This window comes from Vulpes lagopus, chromosome 11, assembly GCF_018345385.1.
Source record: "Vulpes lagopus strain Blue_001 chromosome 11, ASM1834538v1, whole genome shotgun sequence".
NCBI lineage: Eukaryota > Metazoa > Chordata > Mammalia > Carnivora > Canidae > Vulpes > Vulpes lagopus.
The window spans coordinates 74,313,389-74,337,820 of NC_054834.1; the positions used below are offsets into that span (position 1 = coordinate 74,313,389).

Here is a 24,432-nt window from a genome sequence, read left to right on the forward strand (position 1 = left end):
TCACCCCAGGCCTCCCCATTGTCTATTCCTACTCTTGCTTTGCCCTCTGGATCTCCACTGACCCCCCTCTCTCTCATCCAGTTGTGGGTGACAGAGCGGCTACCCATGGCTAGCTCCATGGAACATGGCAAGGACCTGCCCAGTGTCCAGCTTCTCATGAAGAAAAACCAGGTGAGGCTGAAGCTAAAGGCAAAAGAAAAGATCTCAAGAGCCTCCCAGACTCAGAAGTTTGTTTTTTCTTTTAAAACCTGAGGTTTCTCTGGCTTCCCTTGAGGCTGTGTGTGATCCTACCCATCAGTGGTTGGCCTGCCCTCACTGCTGGAGGGTGGGTGTCCGTTGTAGCAGATCAGGTGGATCGAAGGGGTGTCACCATGACAACCTTAGGCCAGGGACGGACATGGGAGGAGGAATAGGGAAGAAAGAGAAGTGTGAACTGAGGGGCCGGATGTTGAGTGGGTGTAAGGGGGAGGGTAGGATGAGGGGTCCCCTGTCAGACTGTCCTCATCTGCTGTTGGGGACAGACCCTGCAGAAGGAGATACAGGGCCATGAGCCTCGGATCGCAGACCTAACAGAGCGGCAGCGTGCTGTGGGCGCAGCAGCGGCAGGCCCGGAGCTGGCTGAGCTGCAAGAGATGTGGAAACACCTGAGCCGTGAGCTGGAGCTTCGAGGCAAGCGGCTGGAGGAGGCCCTGCGGGCCCAGCAGTTCTACCGCGATGCCGCCGAGGCGGAGGCCTGGATGGGCGAGCAGGAGTTACACATGATGGGCCAGGAGAAAGCCAAGGTGAGCGGCAGGGCAGAGCTCAGGCTGTGTGGCTGCTGCTCCCCCCCCCCCCCCTGCCCTACTGCCCAATGCCCACTGTCATCCCCAGGACGAGCTCAGCGCCCAAGCAGAGGTAAAGAAGCATCAGGTGCTGGAGCAAGCCCTGGCTGACTATGCTCAGACCATCCACCAGCTGGCAGTCAGCAGCCAAGACATGATTGACCACAACCACCCAGAGAGGTGAATATAGTAGGCAACAGAGAGTGGAACAGCCCCTGGGGGAGATGGGAGCCGGTTCTGGGGTGGTGCAGGGACTGTGGAGCCTTTGGTACAACACGTGTACACAGATGTCTAGAGAGCTGGAGAGGCAGAGACCTGGCAAGTAGTTGGGGGGCCCGAGGGGCAGGACTCTATGGAATAGGCTAGGGATCCCAGCACGGCATCCTAAGTCCTGCAGTACCTCCCCTGCTCCTGCAGCACACGGATTTCGATCCGCCAAGCCCAAGTAGACAAGCTATATGCCAGCCTCAAAGAGCTGGCTGGAGAGCGGCGGGAGCGCCTGCAGGAGCACCTGCGGCTGTGCCAGCTCCGACGCGAGCTAGACGACCTGGAGCAGTGGATCCAGGAGCGCGAGGTGGTGGCAGCATCCCATGAGCTAGGCCAGGACTATGAGCACGTGACCGTGAGTGTGGGGTGGACGCCAGGGGCAGAGCAGCTCTGGGAGGAGTAGGGGACCCAGTGGGAGGCCAGGGCCCCGGCAAGGGGGGGCACAAGAGCAGGCTGAGCGGGAGCTGTCCTTGGGTATTTGAACAACTGTGCGGAAAGGAGGTCATGGGGCTGCTCGGAGACGTGGGCAAAAAGAAAATTTCCAATCATTCTTTTCCAACACAGGGAACTTAAGGTTCCCTTGCACAGTTTGGGGGCTTGGACTGTCATTATTCGTGTAGATATATGAACCACAGTTAGGGTATCCTTGTCTGAAGACCAGTGTTTTGGCCAGGGGCCGGGGGTATCAGTCACATCTGGGGTAAATGGAAGCCAGTTGCTCTGCAGAAGAAACCTGTTTTGGCCCACATGGCCCAGGGAGAGAAGTGGGTTCTTGGTCTGGGGCAAGAAGACTCCCCCATCAGGCAGGGACCGCATCCATCGGCATCACAGCACCATCCAGTCCATGTGACTGTTTCCTCCTCCAGATGCTCCGGGACAAATTCCGAGAGTTTTCCCGGGACACGAGTACCATCGGTCAGGAGCGTGTGGATGGTGCCAACGCCCTGGCCAACGGTCTCATTGCTGGGGGCCATGCCGCCCGGGCCACTGTGGCTGAATGGAAGGACAGTCTCAATGAGGCCTGGGCAGACTTGCTTGAGCTGCTAGACACTCGGGGTCAGGTGCTGGCAGCGGCACATGAGCTGCAGCGCTTCCTGCACGGGGCCCGCCAAGCCCTGGCACGGGTGCAGCACAAACAGCAGCAACTTCCAGACGGGACCGGCCGGGATCTCAATGCAGCCGAAGCCCTGCAGCGCCGACACTGTGCCTTCGAGCACGACATCCAGGCCCTCAGTGCCCAGGTCTGACCCACAGACGGTGGTATGGGGGCTGGCTAGGGGGAGACTTTGCGGGAAACAGTTTGGGGGAGCACTCAGAAATGCTAGGAGGATGCCATCCTGGAGGGACACTCAGGGATGAGGTTAGAGTGGTTCCAGGGTGACATCTCTGGCCAAGGAATATCCAGCCACAGCATCCACACCTTTAGTGACCAGACTTCTCGAGGGCCCCCTACATTTCCAGATGGTCCTAATGACTAGAGTCTTCAAATTGTACTAAAATCTGCCTGCGGTCCCACCCAGCTTAGCTCTAGACCTATACTGAGCAATTGTAGATTCTTCCTCCAATCATTTAAACCCAATCAGCCACTACCCCTTCTTGGCTGAAAATCTCATTCCAGCAGTCTTTGAGGTCTCGTGTGTCCTGGACAGTCCTCTGAAAGCTCAACTGGCCAGTAGTCCCTTTAAAGGCTTGCTCCCCTAGACTCTGCAGGCCCCATGTTGAGACCTAGCAGGGAAGGGTATGACAAGGCTTAGGCTGGCCACCAGCCTTCATTTTTCCCAGCACCCCACCCCCTGCTCTGCCTCCTGCTTCTCTGATGGATGAAACCGACAGGAGATAGAGAACAGAAACCAGGACTGGGGAGACTCCAGCTCCTTGGAGTCCCCCCAGCTGTGCCTCACTCTGAGCTGGGGCCCCGCAGGTCCAGCAGGTACAGGATGATGGCCACCGACTCCAGAAGGCCTATGCTGGAGACAAGGCTGAGGAGATCGGCCGTCACATGCAGGCTGTGGCCGAGGCCTGGACCCAGCTTCAAGGAAGCTCTGCTGCCCGCCGCCAGCTGCTACTGGACACCACGGACAAGTTCCGCTTCTTCAAGGCTGTTCGGGAGCTGATGCTGTGGATGGATGGGGTGAACCTGCAGATGGATGCTCAGGAGCGGCCCCGGTGAGGCCCATGGTGCTCAGCAGCCTCCAACGGTTGTGGACTGGTGGCTGGGGCAGGGTTGTGAGCAGCAGTAATATGGTCTCTGTCCCCCCCAGGGATGTGTCCTCCGCAGACCTGGTCATCAAGAATCATCAAGGCATCAAGGCAGAGATAGAGGCCAGGGCCGACCGCTTCTCCTCATGCATCGACATGGGGCAGGGGCTGCTTGCCAGGAACCACTATGCAGCTGAGGAGGTGGGTGAGGTGTGGGTGCAGCCAGGCCATCCTCACAGGGGAGGATGAGTCTCCCTCCTTCCTTTCTTTCTTCCTTTGTAGAAACCTCTTCCCCCTCAGTGCTGTTCAGGGATTTCCCCATTCCAACTCTTCTCCAGAACCATCTGCCTCCTGAAATCAGAAGTCACCAGTTCCTTGTGTGAGTCCTCCAGGGACCCTGGAAAGGTCCCACTGGGTGCTAACTCACGTCTCTGCCCCCCAGATCTCAGAGAAGCTGTCTCAGCTGCAGGCCCGGCGCCAGGAGACAGCAGACAAGTGGCAGGAAAAGATGGACTGGCTCCAGCTTGGTGAGCTGCCCTGGGGGCCAGGAAGCTGGCTGTGGGCACCAGGCCTCGGGAGAAGGGGCTGGGGGTCTCATACACTGGAGTTTCCAGAGTACATAAGACCAAGAAGCCTGGGCATGGAACTCAAGGTTGCCCACCCTTGGCACTGCCTGGCTCTGCCCTGTGCTCCTGCTCTGGGGCAGTAGCTTCCTCCATGTCTCTGTTCTTGAAGGACTGTGGCTACAGTGCCTTGCTGATGCTCTGACCTGCCATTTCTGTGTGACCCCTCCCGAACCCCTGCAGTTTTGGAGGTGCTTGTATTTGGGAGAGACGCAGGTATGGCAGAGGCCTGGCTGTGCAGCCAAGAGCCACTGGTGCGAAGTGCTGAGCTGGGTTGCACAGTCGATGAAGTTGAGAGCCTCATCAAGCGGCATGAGGCCTTCCAGAAGTCAGCAGTGGCCTGGGAGGAGCGTTTCAGCGCACTGGAGAAGCTCACAGCGGTGAGGGCTACAGGACCGCAGGACTGCCTGCTCCCTCCCACTGCCCAGGCCGGTACTCCTGCTTGAAGAAGATGTGTCTTCTCTTCCCTCTGCGCCAACATCTCCCAGATGTGGGCCAAGAGTACCCATTGTCACCGCAGCTTCAGGAGCCATCAGTCCCCCCACCTGCCCTGGGTGACACTAAGAGACGCTATCTCCTCCATTGCCTCTAAATCCCCACCTTCTTTTGGAATTATATTTTCCATCCTTTGTGTTTCATCAGGCTAGAGCTGAGGCATTTCAGCTTTCCCCAGTGCCCTGGTCCTCTTAAATGAGACCTTCTATGCTCTGATCCCAGAATGTTTTGACAGCTGGAAGAGCAGGAGCAAGAACGGAAAAGAAAGAAGGAGGAGGAGGAACGGAGGAAACAGCCCCCTGCTCCAGAGCCCACAGCCCGTCGGCCTGAAGGGGACCTGGTGGACAGCCAGACAGCCCCCGATGCCACCTGGGACAGGTAAGAGCTGGGACGCTCAGGGAAGGAGGAAGAGGCTGAGTCTGAGCAATCCCAGACCTAACATTCTGTGTCTCTCTCTCTGCTGTTCCAGAACCCACCCCCGGCCACCCACGCAGCACGCCAGTGTTAATGGAGTCTGCACAGATGCCGAGTCCCCACAGGTCACCCCCTGCTCCCCTGTGCACCCCCATCAGAATCTTAGCTCCCACCTTGCACATCTTCTTACAGCTTCTTATCCTTGTAGCCCCTGCTGGAACAACAGAGACTTGAGCAGAGCAGCTTCCCAGAAGGACCTGTGAGTTTCTCCCAGAGGTGTGGGTGTTAATAACCCAGAGATGAAGGAATGAAGAGGGTGGGAGCCAGGTAGTGGTGATACTAGGCAGAGGAGAGGGCAGGGGCCCAAAGGAAATGTGGGGGTGGGAAAACCAGCTTTTGGACTTTTGGCTTTATGACATTCAGGCTAGGGATCTCCCATCTTCTCCTGTGACACTGACACCATTCCTCACTTTCCCCACAGGGGTCTGGCACAGGAGACGAAGCCAATGGGCCACGAGGAGAGAAGCAGACCCGGACGCGGGGCCCAGCCCCTCCTGTGATGCCCCAGAGCAGGTCCTCCGAGTCAGCCCGTGTTGCCACTTTGCCCCCCCGAGGCCCTGAGCTCTCTGCCCAGGAGCAGATGGAGGGGATGCTGTGTCGCAAACAGGAGATGGAGGCCTTTGGCAAGAAAGCTGCTAACAGGTACTGGTCCTGGCCACACAGTACTGGTGGCCTCTCCCATTGCTGCCTTCTGAAGAGGCTTCCCTGGAACCTCAGGGAAGAGGTGCCCTGTAAGGAGGAGGGTCCTCTGGGAAAGGGGGAGGACCCAGGAGAAGAGTAGGCATCAGGTGAGGGTCAGCAGTGGGTAAAGACGAGCTCAGAAACAGGAACAGCCCTGGAAGTCCTCGGACACCCGAGGTACTCCCAGGGCTCCAGGCACCTCAAAGACCAGTCACCCATCTCACCGGCACCATGGGCCCTCCCAGGTCTTGGCAAAATGTGTACTGCGTCCTGCGGCGTGGGAGCCTCGGCTTTTATAAGGACTCAAAGGCAGCCAGCATGGGAGTGCCATACCACGGAGAGGTGCCTGTCAGCCTGGCCAGGGCTCAAGGCAGCGTCGCCTTTGATTATCGAAAGCGCAAACATGTCTTCAAGCTGGGGTAGGAATGGAAGGTGCCCTCGGTATGGGAGGGGAGATAGAGGCGACCCAAAGTAGGGGGAGCCATGAGCTAGGAGCTGAGGGAACAGAGTTAGAGGGCTGGGCATGAGGGGCCAGTGATAGAGATGAAGGAGAGGTATAGGGGTTCTGGTTGGGATCCACAGTAAGGGGATCTGGGGCTCCCAGATGCAGGCCTGACCGCTGACAACATCCAGCAAAAAAATTATCCTGGGTAGAAAACCTGAAGGTGGGGTGCTGGTACCCCCCTGCTGCTGGGAGACCTCCAGGGGCCTGCCCCAGCCTGCTAGTGAGCAGCCAGAGCAGGAGGCGTGGCCTGAGGTGGGGGTGAGCTCACTGTGGTCCTCAGCAGCCAAACAGGAAGGGTTTGGGAATCTGAAGAATGTGCAGGACATGTCTGGTCTGGCGCTGAGGGCTGGAGCGGCATGTTCTGCAGCCTGGTCTCAGGGTGATAACTGAGCTCTCCTCAGCTCTGCTATAGCCATTCCAGCTTCTCAGCCCTGCCCTGAGGTTTCTCTTTCTCCCAACAGCTTACAGGATGGAAAAGAATATTTATTCCAGGCCAAGGATGAGGTGAGCTGGCTCCTTCTCCTCCTACGCTCCCATCTCTCTGTGCCATTCCCAGAACATTCCAGTCACAGATTCACTTTCTTTCCTCTCCTTCTTCCTTGATGAAGTGTTTCATTCTTCGTGATCAGATAGCTCATGATGTGCCACCTGGATGTTTGTGAAAGCCACATAAAAACCTGTTCCCCATCTTAAAAGGGGTCTTTTTCTCCAGTGAGGTGAAGTAGTCCAGTCACTTGTCTGCCTGTTCTCGTAGGCTTTCCAGCTTCAGTACAGCTTCAGTACAGCTGCCATGAAGCTGACCACTTGTCTCTCTGTGCCCTCTGCAGGCAGAGATGAGCTCATGGCTGCGGGTGGTGAATGCTGCCATTGCCACCGCGTCCTCTGCCTCTGGAGAGCCTGAAGAGCCAGCGGTGCCCAGTGCCACGCGGGGCATGACCCGGGCCATGACCATGCCCCCAGTATCACCGGTCGGGGCTGAGGGGCCTGTTGTACTTCGCAGCAAGGATGGCAGAGAACGAGAGAGAGAAAAACGCTTCAGCTTTTTCAAGAAGAGCAAGTAGTTGGGGGCAAGACTCCCAGGCCAGCTTCTTCCCTCTATTCAGGAAACTGCCAGGGACTGTCAACAGGGACCACCCTCTTGGCAGGACAACTGCCTGCTGCTAGGGTCTGTTGCCAAGGTCAGCCCATCACCAGGAACTGTCTCGGGGGATAAGTCAGTGTTCCCAAAGGCAATGCTCCTCTTCTGCTATTTAATTACAGACTGGTGGTGGGACCCAGGCAACCCCCAATTCCACTCCCATCTCCCAACTTCTTTCGTCTCCCCCCGAGCCCTCCACCCCAACCCTCACCCTGGTGCGGACAGCGCTGCACCTCGACATAGGCCATGTGGGAATGGCTGCCCTGCCTCAGGTCATTCTCTCCCCACAGCCAGGGCACGCCCTTTGGTTCCTTGCCCCTGGGGACCAGCCAGGAACCTCTAAGAGCTGAAGCAGGACCCCGGGGCAGGACTGCCAGATGACCCAGTCAGAGATGCCCAAGTTTCCCCTTCCCATGCTAACTCATCTTCTGACTCAAGTGGCCACTCCATCTCTAGCGATGCTCAGTGGCTTCCAGGTGTGAGTTGTTCAGGGGCAGCCACAGCCTTGAGTCTGGCCAAGGAGGTGATTAAACAGCTCAGCTTCTCTTACTGCTTCTGGGTGTCTTTTGCTTTCCTGACCACAAGCCTCCCTGCCTATCCCCACATTCTTGCCTCTGGCTCTGGCCTCCTGTATGTCAGGTTTCCACTCTGCACCCTCCCTCCCCCTCCAGCCTCTAAGCCCTCAAAGAACCACATTATTTTGAGAGCCTCCCTACCCCTGGTCTCATTTCCCCATGATAATGACCTCCAGTTTGCTGGGCTGACAGAGGACAAGCCTCTTTTTATTTTTTTTTTTTATTTATTTTTTTTTTTCAAGCCTCTTTTTAGACCAAAGAAGTTCACCATGGGTCAGGATGATGTTAAAAAGCACTGTTCATGTTAAAAGGCAGTGAACAACTACTTCCCTGGTACACAACTTTCTTTACTCATGACTCTCTTGACTATTTTCAAAAATGAAAGATAATTCAATAATTCAAACCACAAGCAAGTATCGGCCGCTGCTCAGCCCAAGAGTGGAGAGGGAGGGAGCGCATGGGGGTGATTACTGACCCCATCTTCTGTCTCCTCCTGAATAGAGAGGATCAAGGGAGTTCAGACAGAGGTCAGTTAAGTTGCAAGGTCCCCGATCCACCGACCAATAAGATGGCATCACCTGGAAAGCCACAAGGTACATCCAAAGTGTATAAACACACACAAACACAACAGAATATATTATAGATCTGGGGAAGTATAAAAAAGGGGTAGGTAGCTTTCTCCCTTTTCTCTGGCTTGGCAATTGGAAACATCAGGGTATTGCCTTGGTGGTCTCCTACAAGAAAATCTTTGTTCTTTCATTGTTTCCCATAAATACACGACCAACCATTTCAAGGCTCAGAGAAGATCTTTCCAGAGAAACAGCCCTATCTGTAATTTTTTTGCTTTCAATTCCAGTATAGTTAGCATACAGTGTTATATTAGTTTTAGGCATACAATATAGTGATTCAACACTTCCATACATTACCCAGTGCTCCTTAGGAGCACACCTTAATCTGATTCACCTATTTTACCCACCTCCCCAATCCCTCCCTAAGCAGCCCTATCCTTAGTATAATTGGCCAAGAGCCCTGGCTGAGTAGACCCCTGACCATCATCAGCCATGACTAAGACAGGGTCAGGTATGTGCAGGCCTGGGAGTAGCACAACACAGCCCCAGAATGGTCTCCAAACATGAGATCTGGGAGACCAAACAGCCCACAGAATAATTCTCTTTCTCTTAAGAAAAGCAACTTTAGAAGTGTTATATGGTAAACATGTTGGACAAATGTTAACTGGAACAATCTGTTGTGGGACTAAATAGAATAATACATCAGCACTACAACCTTCCCTTGTTCCTCTCAGGTACAACTGTAAAATCTCCACTGTGTGAAGGAAGAAAAAGTCATACATTTTAGAGTCCTCAGGGAAGCAGGGTATTTACAACTCCAATGTGGCAAGCACAGAAATTAGGAAGGGAAGCAATAATGGGAAATTTTAGAAAGGAAGTTTATATGGGAGTAAGAAATTAATGAAGAACTGCTCGTTTTAACATGTAAAAGTTGAATGAAAATAGGGCAGCAAAATACAGCAGTCTTGCAGGATGCGGTCAATCACTGTGAATGGGGAAGTCATGAAGATGTGGTTTGAGCATCATCTAGGTGGCAAGACAGAAAGGATAAATAGAAATAAGATCAGGAAATAGATCTTAAGAGACACCTTCAGATATGAGTGGAAGAAAAATTCCAGAAAGAAACTTAATGAAATAGAGCAGTGAGGGATACAAGATAGATTAGAGCACAAAAATACAATATACACAGTTACCACAGTAATGAGAAATATGGACAGCTAAACTTAGATTATTTGGACAAATATGTATCTGCCTTCTTATCAAACACTGCCTCTGAGGGTGAACTCTAGATCTGCACTGTCCATGACAGTAGCCATGAGCCATATGTGGCTACTGAGCACTTGAAATGTGGCCAGTCCAAAGTGAAGAGTGCTTTAAGTGTGAAATGCTCACCAACTTCAAAAACTGAAGAGGACTGGATGCCTGGGTGGCTCAACAGTTGAGCGTCTGCCTTTGGCTCAGGGCATGATTCCGGAATCTGGGATCCGGTCCTGCTTCAGGCTCCTTGTGGGGAGCCTGCTTCTCCCTCTGCCTGTGTTTCTGCCTCTCTGTCTCTCATGAATAAATAAAATCTTTAAAAAAAAACTGAAGAGGAGAAAAAGAATTCAAAATATTTTATTAATACTTTTTATATTGATTATATGTTGAAATATTTTAGCTTTATTGGGTTTTGAAAGTATTAAAATGAACTTTAGCTGTTTCATTTTACTTTTTAAATGTCTTTACTGGGAAATTTTAAATTACATAGATGGATGACCTTTTATATTTCTGTTTGGACAGCACTGCTTTTGTTTATCTTCTTAACATCTCTATACCCAGTGTGGGGATCAAACTCGCAACCCCAAGATTGAGAGTCACATGTTCCATCTACTGAGCTAGTCAAGTGCCCCAGGATGGCAGTGCTTTAAATTGACTACAGACCTAAATGTGAACAGTAAAAACATGACTGTTAATAGAGGAAAATGTAGGAGAATATATTTGTCATTCAGGGGTGTAGAAATGGTTATCTTATAAAAAACTGAAAAAGCACAAACTTTAAGACAAATATTAGATTCCATAAAAAAGAATTTCTCTTCCAATGAAGGACACCATGGACAAAGTTAATAATTTAGTGGAATGACAAAATATTTGAACCCAGTAAAAGATCCATGTGTAGAATATACAAGAAAATCCTGCAAATCAACAACAAAGAGGAGATTGCAACCTACTAAGAAAGATGACAAAAGATATGAACAGGAAATTCAGAGAAGAGATCCTTAAAGCAATAGCGCTATATCACTTTATACCTATTAGACTCATAGAAATTAGAAAACTGGACAGCGTCCAACAGTGGCAGAATCATTGATATAGAGAACCCCTCACGTGCTGTGGGTGGGAGGGTATGGTTTCTCCAGAGAATACTCTGGCACTACTTAAAGTTAGTTCCACGTATACCCTATGATCCTGCAACCTAGCAATTCCACTCTAGATTTATATGCACTCCCCACCCCTGTTTCTCACAGGGATCCAGTAGGGCACATATAATCAACGATGTTAATTGTAACATCAACAATTTGTTGATGTTTTTAGTGGCATTTAAAATTTGTTTATAGTGGTGGGGAGTTGGAGGCAACATGAGTCTCCTATATGTAGAGTCAGGTAAAATATGGTGGTTGCACAGTAGGGAGTTTACCCAGTGGTAAGAGAGCACACAGCAACACAGGTGCTTAGTGAAAAAACTAAAACAATGAGCCATGCAACACAATTTGCATAAACATTTAGATAATTTACCCATATAAGAAATCAATGAACCTTGTTTAGATCTGCATTAGAAGAAACCAACTACAGGGTCACTTGAGTGGCTTGGTCAGTTAAGCGTCCGCCTTTGGCTCAGGTCATAACCTCCGGGTCCTGGAATTGAGCCCTACATTGGTCTCCCTGCCCATCCAGGAGTCGGCTTCTTCCCTCTCCCTCTGCCACTCCCCTTGCTTATGCTCTATCAAATAATTAAAGTCTTTTTTAAAAACTGCAAAAAGACACATTTGCAACAACCTAGGGGAAATTTTAATATAGATTAGATAATATTAGCACAGTCCTGATGTTTTAATTAGAGGTAGATGGTGAAGTCCTCATAGGTGAAATGACATTATGCCTGGGATTTGCTTTTAAAAACTCCAGTTGGGGCTCCTGGGTGGCTCAGTCGGTTAAGTGCCTGCCTTCAGCTCAGATCATGGGGAGCAGGCTTCTCCTGCCTACCTCTCCCCCTGCTAGTGCTCTCTCTGACTGAAAGAAAGAAGAAAGAAAGAAAGAAAGAAAGAAAGAAAGAAAGAAAGAAAGAAAAAAAAGAAAGAGAAAGAAAGAAGAAAAGAAAGAAAGAAAGAAAGAAAGAAAGAAAGAAAGAAAGAAAGAAAGAAGAAAGAAAGAAAGAAAGAAGAAAGAAAGAAAGAAAGGAAAAGAAGAAAGAAGAAAGAAGAAAGAAAGAAAGAAGCCTCCAGCCAAAAAAAAGTACAGGGAATAAATAAGGTCAGCAGAATGTTGATAACTGCCAATGCTGGGTAAAGGGTCCATAAAAGTTTATCATGACATTCTCTGTATATGACTTTTTTGAAAATTTCCACAATAAAACATTTTTAAAAATGGATAAAGCAAATGCACACTGAAAAGAAATGTCTGGCAAGAACACAAGCATAATACACATTAAGCTTATCAGAATGGTTGCCTATAAGGGGAGGTGAGATCAAAGGGGATAGATAAGGGTAGGGAAATAGATGGGAGGAAGGAGATGGAACCATGCAGTCAACAATGAGAAGGAACAGCATAAAAACACAGGGGAGAAAATGGATAGTGAACAAAATGAAAGCTTTAGAAGGGTGAAAACTGTTAAAAGGACATTAGTTTTGATGAGCTCAGAAAATTTGGGGAATTGGGAGAGGTGGGCAGAACCCAAAACACAGTGTATGAAGGTGGGCATCACAGGTTCAGACTCCTTTTGCAAAGAAGTCCGGCCTGGAACAAAGGCAAGGAACCCAAGATAGAAAACAGTAATAGTGACGATGAGTGAAAGCTCTTTTAGAAATGGGTGAGGAGGTCCCTATATGTGTTTTAAAAATCTAGGTGTAGAGAGAAACTGGAAATGACCAAGGGGAGGAAGGAAGGGGAGAGGTAGATAGAATTAGGTGGGAGAAATCATGAATTGTATTAAAATTGCAAGGACAGTGCCTCTTCTGAAATGGCTGGGAAACCAAACAAATTCAGTGAAAGAAATATCAAAGTAGCTAGGGAGGAAGAGGGCAGCCTGGGGAATTTGTGCCTGATGGTATCAGAGAAGCTTCTATGGAGCCACCACAATGAAGAAGGTGACTGACAACCACCCTGGCATACTCCACTCAGAGATAAGCTGGGTCCATCCATCTCTATACACGTCCCTTCTTTGTTCAAGGGTGACAGTAACCCATCTAATAGCTTTTCTTTTGCCACTAGGAGGCGCCCGTGGACCACAGCTGAATTTTGAACGCTATAAAGTGCCCGGAGCCCAGGTTGCCTAGACCTCCAGCAGCTGGTGTGGATTTGGAGACGCTTCCTCATCCCAGTCCCCCCGCCCCGCCCTAAACAAGGAACTTCTCTGGGCGTCTGCACTAAGTATTCCTTTGGGATAGTCACCACGGACCAGGAACTGCGAGGAACACACAATTAGAGCTAATACTCTAACAAGAGAGAGAGAAACAGCCCATATATATCCATGCACAAACAAGATGTGACCGATAAATGTAGCCAGGATACAATGCTTCTTAGAACTATCCCAGCTCTGCCATCTTTGGTTCTATTTTCTCACCAGTGAATAACATGCTTGCAGCGAAAAATATCGTTATATTTAAAGCTCTACAAAAATTGACTACGTTTGCTGAAAATGCGGCTCTTCTGTGTTTCTAAAATGTTGACCCAAGCTCCCAAAGAGGCTGGCCAGCCAGCTAAGAAAGCCCCCGTTTAGAGGACCCAGCGAGATAACCCTTTGTCATCAGCTACCCTCCCGCCCTAACTGGCCCAATAGCACGATCCATTGTGATGGTTAGCAACTCCCCGGGATTCTGATTACACCACGGTAGTGGTTGCGCCCGGAGTCCTTATGACGCTTGAGCCCCGACACCCCCGCTTCCAGGGTACTGATTGGCCAGCCGGGACTGGGGGCGGGCTGACCTCGGCTCCGCGGCGCCGTCACCAGCTGGCCCCGCCCCCGTGCCGAGGCGGCTGGGAGCCTAGCCTGGGGCGGCCATTTGTATGCGGCCGCGGGATTGGTCGCCCGGCTCCCGCGAGGGGGAGGGGAAGGAGGCAGCGCGCACTCGCGCGTGCGTGAGCTGGCGCGCGAGGTAGGGCCCGGTCGCGCCGAGGCTCGAGCGGCCGTCGCCATTTTGTAGGGTTCTCTCTGACGCGGGAGCCGCCGCCACCGCCGCCGCCACCCGGAGGTGCGAGGGGGTCTTGTGGGGGTGTGCGGGGAGCCCGAGGGCCGGCCGGGCTGGGCCTCTAGCGGACGGGGCCGGCCCACGGTTTGGGTTTCTCTTGCTGCGGGAGGTCCGTTGAAGACAACGGGAGGAGGCGGGGCTGGGTCTCCGGAGGGGGCGGGGCAGGGTCGGGTCGAGTCTTTGTTGGGGCGAAAGAGCTGGAGGTTGGGTCGTTGAGGGTCTGGGATGGGGCCGAGGAAGCCTCTTTATTCTTGGAGTATTTTTGAGGGTAATACCGCACGGAGGAGAGGTACAGCGATTTCCCTCCAAAACCTCGTTATCAGGGACATTCAAAATACATGCGTCTTGCCCACTTCTTGAGCTCTTCTCTTTCCTGCACCCCAAAAAGAGTATTTTAAGACATAAAACAGCCAACTCTGTTATTTAAATGCGTCTCATTTCACGGAGATAATAGACGGTGCAGTGCATGCTGACCCTGACCTCCTGTTTGGGTGTCACACACCTCACACTGCCTCTTATGTACAAACCTTTTCTTCCTATTAAGAAAAAAAAAATAAGAACGTTTATGTGAGATCTTGAATCTTGAAGGTGCCAAGAACTTCTTTGGAGGATTAGACCAAAATGCAATGCACTGAAATTTCCCACTCCACCCTTAACTTTTGGAAATCTTATTTCTTCTCTCCCAGGCGCTTATCAGGATGGTGAAGCTGTTCATCGGAAACCTGCCCCGGGAGGCCACAGAGCAGGAGATCCGCTCACTCTTCGAGCAGTATGGAAAGGTGCTGGAGTGTGACATCATTAAGAACTATGGCTTTGTGCACATAGAGGACAAGACGGCCGCGGAGGATGCCATTCGCAACCTGCACCACTACAAGCTGCACGGGGTGAACATCAACGTGGAGGCCAGCAAGAATAAGAGCAAAGCCTCAACCAAGTTACATGTGGGCAACATCAGTCCCACCTGTACAAACCAAGAGCTTCGGGCCAAGTTTGAGGAGTATGGTCCAGTCATCGAATGTGACATCGTGAAAGATTATGCCTTCGTACACATGGAGCGGGCAGAGGATGCAGTGGAGGCCATCAGGGGCCTTGACAACACAGAGTTTCAAGGTGAACTGCTCTGGGGTCTGGGTGGCAGAGTAGTGGGGTCTACGTCAAGACAGAGACAAGAACACAGGACCAGGCGGCTGTCAGGGTGATGGTTTCCTTTCTATTTTAACTGGATATAATAGAAAGATTGCATGTTTACCACATTTAAGCACAGTTTACTCTTGGGAGAAGCAAACACTCCCTTTTCTGATTTATTTGCCAAAATGTTCCTCAACAACTGTGTAGAGTCACAAACTGGGTTACTTTATCCCATAGTCTTCATTCATTTGAGTGCTGTGGGAAGTTTAATCTGCCTGGGCAAATAAGTACCTCAAAGAAGTGGGGATAAAAGTCTGTGGATTACCTCCTGCTTTTGTTATGACCAGGAAGCTTTATATTTGAGAGTTTAAATGATTAGGGTTTATACTCTTTACTGCTTTGTGTGATAGGTTGTTGTGGGAAAGAGGGACAGAGACATCTAGAGGGATCTCTATATTATAAACCTGAATGGTGAACCTGAATTTGGGGAAGTAACTTTTGAATGCTCAAATTTGTTCAGTCTGTGAACTATACAGGCAGGGCCAAAACCCATGCCATTGGACTCTTCTCCACCTACTATTATTTAACCCTAATGTAAAAAAAGAAAAAAATTTAAAGACTATATTGAATGAAATGATGGTCCTGCTTCTGAAAGGTTCCAGTAAAGGTGGCATGAAGTGTATTGTATAATTTTACCAATTATAAAGGTACAAAGGTTATCATTAATACCTCAAGGTTATCTGAAGACTCTGCCACTGTGCTAATATAGTAGCCCTTAGACAACATGTGGCTATTAAATAAATTTTGAGTTTTCCAGTTGTATTGTACACATTTGAAGCACTCAGAAGTTACATGAGACTATTTGTGACTTTACTAGTATAGATACAGAACGTTTCCATCATCTTAGAAAGTTCTGTTGGACAGCGCTGTTCTACAAGTTTTTTGCTGACAGTATCATCTTGACCCACACGTTTATAGCCACTTCTCAGGTTCATAAGTTAACACTATTTTTTCTGAGTGCCACTAAAAGGTTTATTGAGAAGTACTTAAGTGTTCTCTGCTAAACCTAGAAAACAAAAGAAATGGGAGAAGAAGAAAAATTGAACAGAAAAGGGTAAGAAAGTTTGCAAGTACTGTAGATTGCAAATAGTGTGTCAGATCTCTCTGGCCTCAGCCAGTGGTGTCTTGACCTTTAGCTCCTCTCTAAAGCAGAAGGTAAAAGTCATAGATAACTTGCTACCATTAACTAATTGTGTGACTTTGGACAAGTGTTTTAATCTCTATGTGCTTCATTTTCCCCACTTATAAAATAGAATTAGTGATCCCTGCAGTACCTCCCACAGGATGGTAGTGAGGCTAGAATGAGGTAATAGATGTGAAAGTGTATTGACAGTAAGCACTATATGATGAAAGGTGAGTGTTGTTTGGAACAATGAGTGTGTTTCTATTATGGTTAGATGTTTATTTAAAATGTGATAGCTTTTCTCACTTACGTCTCTTATTTATATTTTTCTTTTATTATTTTGAAAAGCTGTTGCACTTCATACAGCTTTAAGAATATTCTTAATTTTCACTTGATAGAGATGGGATCATGAATGGACAGTGTGTGGAGGGAAAATAGGGATTTTCTCTTGACAGGTAACAAAATGTAAAAAGATTTGCAATTAAAGTCGGGTACAAACTGCAAAGATGTCCTGGTAATGTAATACTGCACGTCCTTACCTTTTTAATATACAATTGAATAAAAAGATAAGGGCAAAAGCATGCATGCATAAGTCATTTAATTGGGGGAGTTGGCTTGGGAAGAGTGCGTGTTTTAATAAAGCAAGTCTGATTATTCTAGGAGTGGGTGTTTGAGTAATAGTGATCCATGAAATTCTTTAAAATGTCATCATTGGAAAAGAATCCTTTATTTGGTTTTCATGTTTTTAGCCTATCTACTCTGAAGAAAGCACTCTACTCTGAGTTACACATACAGATATTTTTATAACCAGCTCTGTTTTTTTCCAGATGACAAGAGAAAGTTTAGCATGGGATATATATTGCAGTTTTACAGAAAATATAATCTAGATACCAATTGATCACATTTGTCAATAAAGCCTTTTTAGTCGGTTCCTACCAAAGGTGGCCTTTAAGAGTGCCACTTTGAACATCTTTTGAACATTTATTAATAGTGCCATTAGGCTTCTGCATTTATGACTTATAAAAGGAAGCAGCAGAACCTGAGTTAACCTGGGTCTTTCAAGACCTGTTTCCTCTCCACAAGCAGCAGTGAACTGAACCACTGTTGAATTAGCAAACAGTTTGCATTGGAAGACCCTAACTCAAAAAGCTGTTCCTAAGTAACAGTTCAAGCAACTGAGTTGGGAATGGTTATAAGAGTTCAGGTGTCTTGTTTCTCCCCATATGTAAATGGGCACTAAACTGGAGTGCTGTTGTGGATTAGCTACACCCCCAGCCTTCTCTGGATCCTGGCACATGAGAGGAGCTCAGCACTTAGGACCCAAGCTGCCCATCTCTCAGTATTTTTAATAATCTCTTCTGTTCCAGCTTTCAAAAGAAAACACTTCTATTAGGCTAGTTTTCTGGGAAATGTTGGCAGTGTATTTCAGTAACTTTGGAGGTCTCATAAAATCTTTAAGCTTTTGGCCTCTCCAAGTGTAGCAAAGTGGTAGAATTTAACCTTTCAATTTTCTTTGCCCTGGTTCCTTAAGGTAATAGAAGCACAGTATTTTTCAGTTCTAATAACTTCAGGGGATTTAAATTAAAAACCTAGTTACAATCTTTGGAAATTTTTGTGTGGCAAAAATACTTCTATTACTTCTATTACTTCTATTACTTCTTCTATTGCCAAGAATTTACTTAATTTTTAGTTCTACTTAAAAAAATTTTTTTTACCTGAATCTTTTTTACAGCTGCTACAGAGGTAGATTATAAACATCTTATAAACATAGATGTTTATAAACTTAAGAGTTTTTTCAATAAAACAGGAATGAAGATTGGATGTAGTAACAAATATCAAGGAAAAATCACTGGGTTTTGTTTCTCAAAAAAAGAAAAAACCAGGGCCAGAATCTATAAAAGTAAAAAGCAAATTAAATTGAAATTTTTAAAAAATGTACTTTTAGGTCTCTGAATTGGCTTTTTAGATTGACATGGTTATTCCGACTTCAGAATGGAAGCAGTTTGTGTCTATCACATAGGTTAATGTCACCATGCATGTTTGAAAACCAAGTAACTTAGTCTTCCAGTCTAAATCAGGGAGCTCTACAATTTGGGATATAAACTGGGGCAAAAAATGTGTTTCTATTCTAAGCATAGTTAGCATGTGGTCCTTAATAACTTCTTAGAGTTAGGAGTATTTAAATCTCTGAAAACGGGTAGCTAAATGCTGCAGAGAATTACTGCCATTTGGTATTGTTGACTATCGGTGGTGATGGTGGATGCTCCCTCTCTGCTCGCAGCTGGGAAGTAAAAACCTGAGCATCTTTGTTCTGCTAAAGAAAGGGTTTTAAGTTGGAGGTGACAACTACTAGAAACTGGGGTGGTAGGAATCTTAGACATTGGGCAGAACGGAGTTTGACTAAAGTGATATTACTGCACTAACCCGCTCCCCTCTCAGGGTCAGTGCATGGCGCTGTTCTGGCTGCCGTCCTGAATCGGGCTGTTTCCAACAGGATGGTGGAGCACGAGGCCTCCTATCGCATAGCTGCATCCAGAACAAGGTCTGTTAAAGAGAGAGCAACTTGCTGATTGCGGAGGGGGGATTTGTTCTGAGCAGCCCTTAAGAGTGATGTGAAACCCCTGTTCTCTGCATCTGTAATGGCTGCCTTTTGGCTACATTTTGAGAAATACTGACTTGATCTCCAAAGTCTTAGGCAGTTTGGGACTAAATACTGCCAAGAATATTCCTTTCCTCAAACTGCTTTTAAAGACCTTGGATGCTTTCATCAGTAAGGGCCCCTGGGCTTGCTGGTACACAAGCCCAAGGCAAAGATTGTTTCTTCTCTTAGCTGTTTGTAGTGCTGGCCATTTCCTGAAGAATGGGTGTTGTTTGTATGGATGCCCAGAGGCTTTTAGGCAAATGATGCATTTTTCTAACAAGTAGATAATCCCCTATGAAGAATTGTGAGCTACATGGCTGGATGAAATGCTGAATGATTTGGGAACACACTGTCTCTAAGAAATCAGTACTGCTTCAATATCTAATTCTTGCTGTTGAGAGACCTTGGTCAAGTTTTCTTTCCACAGTAGGCACGGATTCGCCCTTGCTGAAAAACATGGGTGGGGGGTTGAAATCTGGAGAGTCACATAACTCCTAGAGGTACTAAGGTGAAGCAGATGATGAGCCAGGTAGGATTTGTGTATCCAACATAGCCTTTTGGTGACACCTGCAAAAATGGCTGGAGGAAACAAGATGAACAGAAGATTGCCGTGGTTTTTAAGCTACAGTAACTGCTGAGGCCCTATATTGCCCTGAGTAAATCAGTGAGAGGTTGGTAAGATACTTTTCAAATCTGGCATAACTGAGGTTTTGTTGGCTATTTGGGAAAATTGGCAGGTCTTGAATCATTACAGTTATAATCATTGCCCTGAGTAAATCAGTGAGAGGTCGGTAAGATACTTTTCAAATCTGGCATAACTGAGGTTTTGTTGGCTATTTGGGAAAATTGGCAGGTCTTGAATCTTTACAGTTATAATCAGTATTAGCAGTGGGAAGTTTTTCAGTTTCTGTGTTGGGGGCTAGAGGAAGGAAGGGAAAGTTGTGGAGACAGAAGTAGCAGGGAATCAAGCTACCTGATAAAAGTAGAAAGTATTGACTGGTCTCTGAGGATTCAAATTTTCTCTCATCTGTATTAAACCTTCACTCTGACTTCTTTTGGAGGGGATTGCTGAAATAGGTTGCAGGAGTGTGTGTATGTATGTGTGTCTTATGCTAACTAGTTAACTTTGATATTGGGAGGATTAAAGAATGCCAGCGAGTTATAATAAGTCTTCTTACATCTATTTCCTCAAGGCAAAAGGATGCACGTGCAGTTATCCACAAGCCGAGTTCGGACTGCCCCTGGGATGGGAGACCAGAGTGGCTGCTATCACACCGATGTGGGAAAGAGGGGCACTGGTCAAAAGAGTGTCCAGTAGATCGTACAGGTCATGTGGCGGACTTTACCGAGCAGTATAACGGACAGTATGGAGCAGTGCGCACGCCTTCCCCATGGGCTGCGGGGAATCCATGTGTTACAACGATGCATATGGAGCACTCGACTCCTAGAAGCGTTACCGGGTCCGCTCTTATGAGGCAGTGGCAGCGGCAGCAGCAGCCTCTGCGTACAACTAGGCGGAGCAGTCCATGTCCCATCTGCCTCAAGTCCAGAGCACAGCTGTGACCAGTCACCTCAACCCCACTTCTGTTGATCCCTACGACAGACACCTGTTGCCGAGCTCAGGGGCTGCTGCCACTTGGGCTCTATGGCTGCTGCCGCTGCCAACACCTCGTCCTATTATGGAAGGGACAGGAGCCCCCTGCGTCGTGCTGCAGCTGTGCTCCCCACGGTTGGAGAGGGCTACGGTTATGGGCCAGAGAGTGAGCTGTCGCAGGCTTCAGCAGCTGCACGGAATTCTCTGTATGACATGGCCCGGTGTGAGCGGGAGCATATGTGGACCGAGCGCGGTACTCAGCCTTTTAAAAACTGGAGGTGAGAGTGGGGTGGGTGTGGTTAAGACTCTATAGTTACCTTGAAAGAGATCAGTGCTGCATAGAGGAGGCTAAAGCCACCTGTTTGCTGTCAGGACAGTATCTAAGAAGTAAAAGTTTACATATTAGTGTGAAGTATTTCTCTAGCTTAGGCCAGAGGTTCATTTGGCCTGTTGAGGTTTTTTAGTCTATGACTCCAACCAGCTTGTTCCTTCAGAGAGTAACAACAAACTCAGTTAGTGAGGATATTATTTAATAAAGCAATTTGGGTTACAGACACATAGTTAAGAGAACACTTGTTGAGTGCCCTCTTTGTACATTATATTATTTAATCTACACAGTAAGCCTTTAAAATATTTTCTCTTTTACAGAGAAAAGAATGAAGGCTCAGAGAGGTTAAGTACTTTGAAGTCATCTGATAATTTAGAGGTAGTCAGAATTCACTCAGCCTTGGCAGACTCCAGAACTTTCTTCACTGGAAAAGTCGCGATGTAAGCAGAAGAATACGGGTCCTGGAGTTAATAATGAATGTCACAGTGAGAATTTTAACTACAACTTTAGACTTCTCACTTGCTAATATAACTACTTAGGTCATTAGCCTTTATCAGAGGAAACTAATATAGTAGATCTATAAGCCAAATAAAGTCCAATAAGCTATAGGTGTTTGGTTCTAAGACACTTGAAAGCAAAATGTTTTGGTGCCACTATCCCATGGAGACCTTTCCTTATTAGTAGTCCAGAACACCTTATGCATGAGCTCTTGAAGCCATATTTCTGCATAGCCTGTTACTAACATTTAGAGCCCCAAACACTTCTCATTTCTTCCAGCAACTTTTGTTTTGGTTTTTGTTAAAGGGGAACACATAAGGAACTAGATAAAACAGGTAATTTCCAAATGTATAAAATCCCACTGGTGATAACCCCAGAAATTTAATTTTTCCTACTTCAGAAAAATGTATACCAAAGATGTTGGAATGGCAAGAATAATTCGTAGGATTTTCTAGATAAATTTCATCCCAGTGGAAATGGCATCATGACAACTTTCTATTCTCACGGTTTTCCTTGTATCTTGAAATTGAGCATCACTTGAATTGGGAGGGCTGTTGAACAGTTTCCAGGGTTCCTAACTTATCCCATTGGTATATACGTATAGAAGAAAATGAAACAATGGGAATTTGCCCTTATATGTAGTGAGAAGCAAATAATGGTTTGAACCTGTGATAAATTATATCCTATATGACTATGACAAAAACGGATCTCCTAAGACCATTGTGTAGCAGTGTGTCTTCATGTGCATGAAGTACATAATCTTAATCAGCTTGTGTAGTTTGCCTTAATTTTTATTTTTAATGCAGCTGGATCTACCACGAAGTGGGATATTTCTCTAAAGGTGGTATCTACCAGATAACTTCTGTTTTCCTCAGATGTGTTTTATAGTTAAATTAGTATATTGTAGCTTATCACTAAGGTATTTTAAAGTGAATTTTGACTGCAAGCAGTGGTTGTTCAACTAACCTCTTTTTAGTGATGACTTTTAAAGAAACTTACCTTCCAGGTGTGAACCTCAAATGGACTGAATAACCCTGAGTTGGTTGCAGTCCCAGGAGCCTGATGTTAATGAGGCTGCCAGGATGAAATACTCCAGAACTGTTGGGGATCTGAATTTGGGTCTCACCCTAGCAGAACTGATTCAAGAACGTCACAACTTTTGAAGTCGGTTGGTACAGATCAAGACCAAGATTTGGCCCTTTGTCTGTAATAAGTAGAGGAACTTGGTGTGAGTTAACTTCTTTTTTCCCCCAGCCATTGGTGTCTGGAGTTCCCATCATCAGTGGAAGAATTAGAGAATTTTAGGATTTCTTCTTTTGATTTGGTAAGGGAGGTTTGACCAAGTAGGGGAACTACTGGAGTTATGGCTCTAAATCTGTGACAGTATGACATGTAGGTATATTGGAGGGTGACTGAACTGTTCCTTTGATTGTCATTTCTGAAACCTTGTTTACTATGGAAGAATAAAATGAAACAAATTTAGAGTAGTGCAGTTGGCCATATTTGAGATCTTGACATCATCTGCTTTTTTCTGGATGCAAAAAATTAAATTATGGTTTTTTATAGTATGTGTCTGCCCTTTGTTGCAAGGACAGTACCCTTGTATCACAGAGGTTGTCTTGTCTAAAAGACAGAGGTTGTCTTGCTTAAAAGATGGATTAGAACATGAGAAAGATATATCTTATCACCAACACAGCAGTCTTGCAGATAGATTGCTTCTTATATGTAGCTATAAGTAGATTCCTTGGTAATTATATGATATAAGTTTGATCCAGTCTGACTTGGTTTTGTTTTGTTCTTTGTTCTTTTCCCCCTGGAATACAGGACGGGACCAGGGCCCTTGTACTCGGAACCAAGCTGCTCTCCAGGCATTGTGTAAGCCTCTTGTGTTGTGCTCTCTTTCAGGTAGGATAATTGCGGACTGAACCCTCGGGCTGCGGTCATATATGAGAACTTGCTCCGCGCGTCCCCCTTGCCGGGATGTTTCCATTGCTTCATGTTTCAGTAAACAAAGGAGTTTCTGACCAACTGTGTTTTCTTTCTTAATTTAATTCTTCTAAGTTGACTTTTCTTTCCTCTTGATACTAGTCCCTGTAGCCTTTCACTCCATTCCTTATATTCTCAGCCTCTGAGCAGCCCTAGGTAAGGATTATGCTGGCATCCCCTTTTTCCTGTACAGTGGAACCCCCTCTTATCTTGCTTTCCTTAGGAATTGAACCCTTCTCCCTGTCTACCTGCAACATCTCCTTTCCCTTTAAAATGACCATGTAGTGGCAAGAGACCTTTTACTCTTCTGTTAGCTCTGGACTCTAACATTGAAGCTAATCTTCTGAAACTGCTAGGACCATTGGGGTTTGGGGTGGAGGTTGTTGTTTTGTTTGTTTGTTTTCTTTTATGTCTGACCTGTGATCGTGGTGCAGCATTAGCTGAAATTTAGCCTTGTTTTACTTCACCCCTCCCACTTTTCTTTAATATTTTGACAAATAAACGTTTCTAACACTTAAGTACCTTTTTTGGGTTTATTGACTGTTCTTTACCAAGTATTTTCTGGTTCATTCTTAGTAGTGCTCAAACTAGAAAATTCAAATGAGTAGATGCCTGAAATTTAGATGTAATAGGAAGGATTTAGTGAGGTCTAAGTAATATGGCCTCAACAATGGGTAGAGAAAAGTTATCCAGAATCTTGAGACATTGATAAGTATGCTACTGCTCGTCAGGTTCCTTAATTCTATTAATTAATAGAATCTTAGTTAATTGCTAAATAATCAAAGCTACTCTTTCCACTTTAGAGGCTAGCAAACCCAGGTTAAAACCCCGGTATCAGGAAAAAGGTAAACTGCAATATTGCTATGGACCTATCAGGTTGATTCAATGAACAATGACTTCATAGTACAAGTTCAATTAAATTCTCTTATGAACTACTTAAAGAGGTCTCACTTCCTGTGGTGCTAGTATTTTGCTAGGTTTAGACTATGGCTAAAATGAATAACCATTATGAGACATCAAAGAAGAACATGTCATATTTTTAGCAGAAAAGTGGGGTATTAATGATTAGCAGTAACAACATTCTGCAATTAAATGTGTCTAATGGAATTTTTTTTAAGATTAATGAACATTATATTTTATCATGGCTTAGGTCTCCATAAAAGCAAGATTAGTGACAGACTCAATCCTACTTAAGCTTTCTGTATTGAAACCTATGTGGAAATGCTCATGTGTAAATTCTGTGAATTTTAATCTAATTTTATAGCATTTTCCTCGTATTTTTTAAATTATTT

At 46.7% G+C, this 24,432-nt stretch overlaps 3 protein-coding genes across 12 annotated transcripts in view; 2 read left to right on the forward strand and 1 right to left on the reverse strand.

The window, feature by feature from the left end:
- SPTBN2 (spectrin beta, non-erythrocytic 2) overlaps positions 1 to 7,752 on the forward strand; it is a 39,202-nt gene extending 31,450 nt beyond the window's left edge. For all 5 annotated transcript variants that reach the window (XM_041722969.1, XM_041722970.1, XM_041722967.1 and 2 more), the window contains 16 exons: positions 82 to 171; positions 522 to 782; positions 871 to 1,001; positions 1,239 to 1,443; positions 1,955 to 2,329; positions 3,010 to 3,254; positions 3,350 to 3,488; positions 3,730 to 3,814; positions 4,094 to 4,290; positions 4,641 to 4,783; positions 4,875 to 4,944; positions 5,028 to 5,078; positions 5,301 to 5,521; positions 5,806 to 5,979; positions 6,527 to 6,569; positions 6,893 to 7,752. In XM_041722969.1, the coding sequence (XP_041578903.1) occupies positions 82 to 171; positions 522 to 782; positions 871 to 1,001; positions 1,239 to 1,443; positions 1,955 to 2,329; positions 3,010 to 3,254; positions 3,350 to 3,488; positions 3,730 to 3,814; positions 4,094 to 4,290; positions 4,641 to 4,783; positions 4,875 to 4,944; positions 5,028 to 5,078; positions 5,301 to 5,521; positions 5,806 to 5,979; positions 6,527 to 6,569; positions 6,893 to 7,126 (2,664 nt within the window). In that variant the 3' untranslated portion in view covers positions 7,127 to 7,752. The remainder of the gene's footprint in view (positions 1 to 81; positions 172 to 521; positions 783 to 870; positions 1,002 to 1,238; positions 1,444 to 1,954; positions 2,330 to 3,009; positions 3,255 to 3,349; positions 3,489 to 3,729; positions 3,815 to 4,093; positions 4,291 to 4,640; positions 4,784 to 4,874; positions 4,945 to 5,027; positions 5,079 to 5,300; positions 5,522 to 5,805; positions 5,980 to 6,526; positions 6,570 to 6,892) is intronic.
- Positions 7,753 to 13,615: 5,863 nt separating this feature from the next.
- On the forward strand, positions 13,616 to 23,182 carry LOC121471402 (RNA-binding protein 4B-like). 6 transcript variants are annotated; one of them, XM_041722144.1, is made up of 6 exons: positions 13,616 to 13,785; positions 14,469 to 14,892; positions 18,533 to 18,635; positions 19,928 to 20,606; positions 22,161 to 22,382; positions 22,979 to 23,182. In XM_041722144.1, exons 2-4 carry the CDS (start codon positions 14,481 to 14,483, stop codon positions 20,295 to 20,297), a joined length of 885 nt encoding a protein of 294 aa, XP_041578078.1. In that variant the 5' UTR covers positions 13,616 to 13,785; positions 14,469 to 14,480; the 3' UTR covers positions 20,298 to 20,606; positions 22,161 to 22,382; positions 22,979 to 23,182. The 6 variants fall into 6 exon arrangements, with proteins under 6 accessions (XP_041578078.1, XP_041578080.1, XP_041578081.1 ...); XM_041722146.1 differs by having other exon boundaries at positions 22,161 to 22,322; XM_041722147.1 differs by having other exon boundaries at positions 22,161 to 22,322; positions 23,060 to 23,182.
- Positions 20,842 to 24,432, reverse strand: part of LOC121471400 (RNA-binding protein 4) — a 30,466-nt gene continuing 26,875 nt past the window's right edge. Inside the window, exon 3 of the mRNA XM_041722139.1 lies at positions 20,842 to 21,117. Coding sequence (XP_041578073.1) covers positions 21,050 to 21,117 — 68 coding nt within the window. The 3' untranslated portion in view covers positions 20,842 to 21,049. The remainder of the gene's footprint in view (positions 21,118 to 24,432) is intronic.